At 40.2% G+C, this 7122-nt stretch overlaps 1 protein-coding gene across 1 annotated transcript; it reads right to left on the bottom strand.

Annotated features, from left to right (window-relative positions):
- Positions 1–3978: 3978 nt before the first annotated feature.
- Positions 3979–5950, bottom strand: LOC107837831 (uncharacterized). Its single transcript, XM_016678316.1, has 2 exons — positions 5399–5950; positions 3979–5299 (listed from the first exon to the last, which is right to left on the bottom strand). The coding sequence occupies exons 1-2, from the start codon at positions 5864–5866 to the stop codon at positions 4046–4048; spliced, it is 1722 nt and encodes a 573-aa protein (XP_016533802.1). The 5' UTR covers positions 5867–5950; the 3' UTR covers positions 3979–4045.
- Between the last annotated feature and the right edge of the window lie 1172 nt (positions 5951–7122).

Genomic DNA, 7122 nt, shown 5'->3' with positions numbered 1-7122 from the left:
TCGAATAAAATCCTATAAGTCCAACTGAAACCAGAGTCCTAAGATTAAGTTTTTATCATCAAAAAGCACAACGGTTGTAAAATTCCTTTTTTTTTTCTTTTTTTTTTTTTTTACAAATATTTCTTTTGTTGTTTTTTTTGTCTGTTTTTGATTGTTGTTTTTTATGTCATACTTTCTGATAAGAGAACACAACATGCACAGAGGTGATATTCTGATTTCTGTAGATCTTCCTTTTCCATTGCTGACTAATAAATTAAAGCTCTATATTTTATAAGAATGGTATGCTCCAACTTGTTCATTGTGAATTGCTTGATGCTGAATGTTTTTTGTTTTTTTTCCATGTTCTGCCCGGAAACCTCTTGATCCTTGGAATAAAGTTGTACTTGTCAAAACGATGATGTATGCACATTTGTGTAAAATAAAAACACTGCATTTGCAGGTTGCAATGAAACTTCTGCAATGAGTGTCTGGTAAAATAACACGGAGGAAGTGAGACTTTTTCAGTTCATTTCAGTGGCCTGAATGGTGCAGCGTAGCTCTGTTGTATGACTATTGCCTTCAGTTGTTATAAAAATGCTGCATATATATCATGTACATTTTTCTTTTCAGCAATGTCGGATAAACCTCCTGATTTAACGCCTTGAAACTGGGCCTTTTTCTCTTCCTGAAACTCAGGAAGTCACAACATTGCTCCTCTATTAACCCTTAAACAATGTTTTTACTGAGAAGTAGCTCATATAATAAGCTCATATAATGAGCTCAGCAGATGTGCAGCTCCATCAGGTGTTTGCTAATTGCTGCTGGCTAGTCTGAAGGAGTGGTGGGAGGGCTACTCTGAGGGGATAGCTGCAGCTCTGAGGAGGACAAGAATTTCTCAAACATGCATGAAAGAATCAAAGCAACACTCCAGGTATGATTTTGATCAAATGTAAAGCTCAAAAAGTCAATTTTACATAATACTGCTCATTTAAAATATATGTAAAGGTAATCCAAACTGCATCGTTTACACCCCTCGGCTTCCTTCTTTCATAGGTTATTTTCATGTCTTAAAAAGTGAACACATCCAGATTTAAAACTACTTTAAATATTCTGCAAGTTTTTGTACATGTACAATATTTTTTGTTTAACTCGCTTGTCGTTTGTACATTTATGGTTCTACTCATTCTGCAGCCAGCTTTAATACATAGCGCCATCTGCCACAGGGTGTTGTATGCCGATCATATATCAGTTCGCTCTTTTCAAAGTAACTTGAACAGAACATTTGTTGCAGGAGGTTACAGTTATTTTTTTTTAAATCTACCATATTTACTTTTGTTCAAATAAACATTGTAGCATACGAAGGCATTTTGGATCATTTTGTCTCCCAACTCTGAGAACAATTAGGATGTAGTAAAGTAAACAAACTAAATTACTAATGATTTGTTCAGCTCAGGTTTCCCTAGCATAAGGCAAGTGTTACGGCCCGGCTTGGATGGCCGCAACAAATAAAAGGGAGGACACGGCAACCAGACACATTTTAGCCCTTCAGAGGCATTTATTTAAAAACTTGTTGCCTAGGGGAAATGATGGGCGCGCGTACTCCCTCAGCCTCGTCCAGAACAAGCGACGGCTCCCACAATGCGTCAAGCTCTGGTTCCAGCACCGCCTCTGGGTCCCGATCTCATCTGGGACTGGATCTTGGGTCTGCACTACTTGCCTCGGCCTCCAGAGGCTGAAGAACGGCTCCTTATATTCACCCAGGTGGCCACGTGATAAAAAAGCGCCTCCCACAATCAAGAACCTATGGGACAGACAGTTTACCGGCCACATAGCACACTCAGCAGGGGCCGTCACAGCAAGTAAATGGCACCAATGATGCAAAGATACTTACTATTAGGCCTGTCCCACATGTTAAATTGAAACAAGCTCAATCATTGCCATGTTAATTTTTCTCTTTTCTCTCTTTCTACCAAAAACTGGATGACAGAAGTCTTCAGTCTGGTGCTTTGGTCTCAACTAAGCTCTTTTTTGAAGGACAATTTTGTGTATAGACTTCATAATTCATTTTATTTATTTCTTTTGTGGTGTTCATTTGTTTAAAATGGAAGACATAAAATCTCTTCCCGTTTCAGTGTTAAAAGTTCATTAGAATTTCAAGTTTATTGGTTTTTGAGAATGTGTTCTTGCATAGTTATGCCATTACCATTATATTACTTGAAAATGGTCTCAATAATGATATTGTCATTTAACTGAATAACATCTGGGACAATTTATCGTCCAGCATAATGTGTTATCATGACAGGCCTACTTATTATTTTCTTTGTTGTTACATAAACTAAACCATAGTTAGTTTTCTTGTTGGGTTGAATGATGGTTCAGATGGTGAAAATTTTTTTTATCTCTTCTGTGCTTTTTTTTGGATTATATAACAACTCAAGTCACGTAGAGGATGGAAAACATATGAGGGTATGCTTACAGCACTAGATGAAAACAGGCTGTCAATGGGTCAGAATTTTATGAGTCTCTGCACCTCATAAAATTCCTAATGGTAGTGTTGACCCTCGGGCACTGACCAGGCCATGAATGAGTCACGCTCTCCAACACAAATCTAGGCCAAAAGTAAAAATGGCAGGCAAGAAAAAGACAGCGATAGAGAAATAAAGCTGGCAGGGTGGAACCAAGATGGAAAGAATATGTATTTCAAAACTGTACAGGGTCAACACCTCTGTAACACAGGTATATATATACACAATGGGAAAAACTGGCCCAAGCCTCCATGGGGCCCTAAGCAAACTTTGGTTTTGGGGCCCTCTATTTCTGCTAACAATGTGGATTGCTGAAATCAACAGTTAGACGATTAAATCATTCACACACCTGCTATAACTTATTCTTATTGATACTCTGATAGTGCTGTTTACATTATATCCTATGCATGTATAATATAAGATACATTTATCGGCCAGTTGATTTCTGGGCGCCAATTTCCTTAATTTTTGGGGATCGTGATTGGCCGATACTTACGTGTGAAGCAGATCTTAGGGCCTGATCTTATTTTTGTCAACAAAGAAATCAGCCTCTGTCCTCTTCTGCTCTGCAGTGAGAGGTTTGACTGATAGACCGGCCACCAGGACATGTCTGAAAGTTTACCTACCTCCGGTACCCGCCTATCATACATACCTTCCTGTACCCACCTGTCGTATATACCTTTGGTACCTACCTGCCAAACCTACCTCTGGTACCTACCTCCTGTACCTACCTCCGGTACACACCTGTCGTACCTACCTCTGGTACCAACCTCCCAAGACTACCGGTTGTACCTACCTTCGGGACGCACCTGTCGTATCTACCTCCAGTACTCACATGTTGTATCTACATATCTGAAAGACAAATGGATACAATAGATAGCAACTAGTGTGATTGATCAGTCGAGCTATCAGTGCATGGATGGATAGGTTATTGCTATCCATCCATCCATCCTAGCTATGTAGCTATCTAGTCATCATAGATTGTCACATCATAGCTATCTGCCGTGATAGTTATGATGAACATTAAACATCAAAGCCAGTTAGAATGCATATCTATCTGATAACACTATCAATCGAGCCGGTAGACCAATTAATTTATCATGTGACCTGCTATGTTTTTGGACTGTGGGGGAAAGCTGGAGTACCCGGAGAGAACCCACATGTGCACGGGGAGAACATGTGATCTCCTTGCAGAAAGGACCCAGGTTGGTTTTCGAGCCTGGAACCTTTTTGCTTTAAGGCAACATTGCTAACTACTGTGCCACCGTGCAGCCTGCAGCTTACCAAGAAAAGTAGTTGCAGGTTTAACGTACTTTTTAGCATGATGTAGATGTTGCATGTTTTAAGGGATACTGTGTTAGTCTGAAAAGCTTATTTATGACAGTTGTGATATAAAGTTCAAAAGACAAGATATAGGACAATAAAATATAGAAAGAAACTTATGTGTGTGTGTGTGTGTGTGTGGGTGTGTGTATGTGTTCTTAATGTTTGTTTTTTTTAATGTTCATTATTGTTACTTTGCACCTCACAGGTATTTAGCTCTATTTAGTGGGATGTCTTCTGTTTCTATTGAAGCCTGTATTTGGGTATAGGCCTGGGTTTACATATGGGCCTGAGTTTGGATACCGCCGTGGGTTTGGGTGATGGCCTGGGTTTGAATAGTGGCTTGGGTTTGGATAGAAACCTTGGTTTGCGTTAAACACTGGGTTTCCCTGGGGGCCTCTGTAAGGTGGAATTCTTTTGTTTCCATTCAAGCTTCCATTTGGGTGGTGGCCTTTCTGTTGCTGGGAGCCACTAATTGTATGAAGTCGTGTGTTTGCATGGTGGCTTGTTACGATGGACTCGTGTAATTGTGTCGAGGCCTCTGATGGCATGGAGACCTCTAATGGGGAGGAGATCTGTGATTTCATGGAGACCTCTGATGGCGTGGAGACCTCTGATCGATTAGAGGAGTGTTTTCGAAAGGGAACTTTGTAATCGTCATCTTTTGAAGCAAGGTTAAGCTCTACAGTCAGATTTACAATGTAACGTTGCATAGATTGGATTTTTTTCTCCTGTTCCTTGCATTTGGTGTCAAGTTCAAGGTAATTCTTGAGCTTGTCCTCATATTTCAGTCTTAGTTGGCGTTCTTCTACCAAAGCTTCTTCCAGCATTGCATTGTTCAAGTCATGTTTTTCAGCTTGCTTCTTTAGGAAATTGAGCTCATTAAGAAGGTCCTCATAAACTGCTGCTTTGGGAATGTCCTCCGCAACGGATCTTTCTTGCTCCTCCTCTTTCTGTTCACATTTGGCTTTCGTGTGGCGTTCATTCTCTAAAGTTTCCTCCAGTTCCATGATCTTTTTCAGGTAGGCTGTGCATTCTACTTGAACTCTGATTCTTTGTTCTCTCTCCTCATCAAGATCAAAAGTTTTACGTTGGAGGTGCTTCTTAAGGTCGTCCACCTGCTTCGTGAGACTGGTGATATGTTTGGTAGCCTGTTCAATGTACTTAGAATAGTGGTTAAATGCTGAGATATTGTTGGGGTTTCTACTCCGCTTGGCTTGTGGACAGTCGGGGGCTTCATATCTAGAAAAAGCCTGTGTCAACTCCCTGTTTGAGTAACCACACTGGAAATGCTGATGTGAGTGGTATGAGCCTGGCACCAGACTGGTTGAAGGAATAGGAAGGAAAACTGGAAATGGGTTGCATGTTTGGTGGATTTGCACTGAGTTGACCAGCAATGGGTCAGCAAAGGAATTTGAATCCTGGTGGTCTTCTACTGAGATAGAATTCTCTAATCCGGCAGAAGATGTAACCTGTTGTGCTTCCCCTGACGGAGAAATCTCTAATCTGGCAGAAGATGTAACCTGTTGTGCTTCCCCTGACGGGGAAATCTCTAATCCGTCAGATGTTACCTGTTGTGCTTCCCCTGACGGGGAAATCTCTAATCCGGAAGATGTAACCTTTTGTGCTTCCCCTGACGGGGAAATCTCTAATCCGGAAGATGTAACCTTTTGTGCTTCCCCTGAGGGGGAAATCTCTAATCCAGTAGATGTTACCTGTTGTGATTCCCCTGACGGGGAAATCTTTAATCCAGCAGATGTTACCTGTTGTGCTTCGCCTGATGGGGAAATCTCTAATCCACCAGATGTAACCTGTTGTGCTTCCCCTGAGGGGGAAATCTTTAATCCGGCAGAAGACGTTACCTGCTGGGCTCCCCCTGAGGGGGAAATCTCAAATATGGCAGAAGATGTTCCTGCATTACTATCCATGGGGAAAATAATGGCATCATAGTCAACTTGGATGTTAAGTTCGACCATGTCTTCCCATGAAAGTTTTGCCTCAAAAGCTTCCAAATCAGTCCTAATCTCCTGTTGCTGCATGTTTAATTCTCGGCTGAGATCGACGTGTCTGTTGATTCTGTCAAAATTCAACGAACTCTCTCAAAAGGGATCTCTCTCAACAGAATGTGTGAAGAGTTATGAAAGGTCTGTTTGTCAAAGGTATTTTTTCAAAGAGGCCTATGATGTATTAGAGAGTGATGTCATCACCTCTGTTGTCAGTTTCTTTTGATGTTGAACGTTCCATTTCAACTCTGTGCAAACGGAACTGCACACAACAAATGTTCAAAATGGAGATTGTATTGCATTTTAAATGATTTTTTTTGTCTATGCCAATATATTTATTTGCTCAGTGTAAGCATTTATTGGAAGGACAATGTGGAAAAATAAGTTACGAAAACTTTTTGCACAGATTGGGACATGTTTTCCAGTTACAAGGTAATTCACAATGCTCAATTATTCTGTGATAACATTGTGTAAGCTTTATGAAATACAGATTAATAAATTCAATAATTTTTTTTATTTGCATAGTTATTTTTATCAATTATTTTTATTTTTATCATTGTATTTTTAATTTTATTGTTCTATCAATTTCATCATAACTTTTTGCTTTCACTAAGTTCATTGATAATTTCATAACCTTTATTATTGTTTTATTTCTAGCCTTTTTTAAGCCATTAGCTATATCGTAACTGTTATTTTTTTAACTAACATTATTAATTTTATTGTAACTTTTGTTTTTATTAATTTTATCGTTCAACACGATTGTGATACCACACATGCTACCGACAGCATTTTCAATTTGAGCTTATACACTATTGTTTACATACTGAATAGAGTTAAGTCAACAACGTTAACTCAACGTGTCACCGATAAACAAACACGCACGTGAGAGCATTTAGCTAACTTTAGCATTTTAGCTAATGTTGGCGTACCTGCTTCCTGTCTGTACAGCATGTCCAGTGTCGGTCTTCTCCATTAATTTATGAGCCTGCGTGTCTCTCGAGCCATCTGGCTTCTTTCCCTTTATTTTGACATTTATCACCTCACGGATGACAGCATCACCGCTCTGCGTCACACTGTTTTCTGGGGTAATAACTGAGGTGACTTCAGTTATGATGTTGGTGTCATCATCATTCTGGTGCAAATTTAATGCAACCACCCACGGAACATCTCCGTCTCTCATAAGCCCCTTTCGCACTGCACAGCTGGACTCGAGCCGACCGTTTTTGCATTAGCACTTCCAGCCCAGTACCGCCCGGCTCCCTGGAACCCCGAGAGCTGCGGTTCCAATCGGG

The sequence above is a fragment of the Poecilia formosa genome, unplaced genomic scaffold (genome assembly GCF_000485575.1).
Source record: "Poecilia formosa unplaced genomic scaffold, Poecilia_formosa-5.1.2 Scaffold180, whole genome shotgun sequence".
In the NCBI taxonomy this organism is placed as follows: domain Eukaryota; kingdom Metazoa; phylum Chordata; class Actinopteri; order Cyprinodontiformes; family Poeciliidae; genus Poecilia; species Poecilia formosa.
The sequence above is the reverse complement of the archived record's forward strand: the minus strand, read 5'-3'. Positions and strand labels throughout refer to the sequence as shown.

Coding starts and splice junctions, on each gene's coding strand:
- LOC107837831 (XM_016678316.1), bottom strand. CDS start 5,866: ATGCAGCAACAGGAGATTAGGACTGATTTGGAAGCTTTTGAGGCAAAA. Junction 5,300..5,398: donor CGTCAGGGGAAGCACAACAG/GTAACATCTGAC, acceptor GAAGCACAACAG/GTTACATCTTCTGCCGGATT.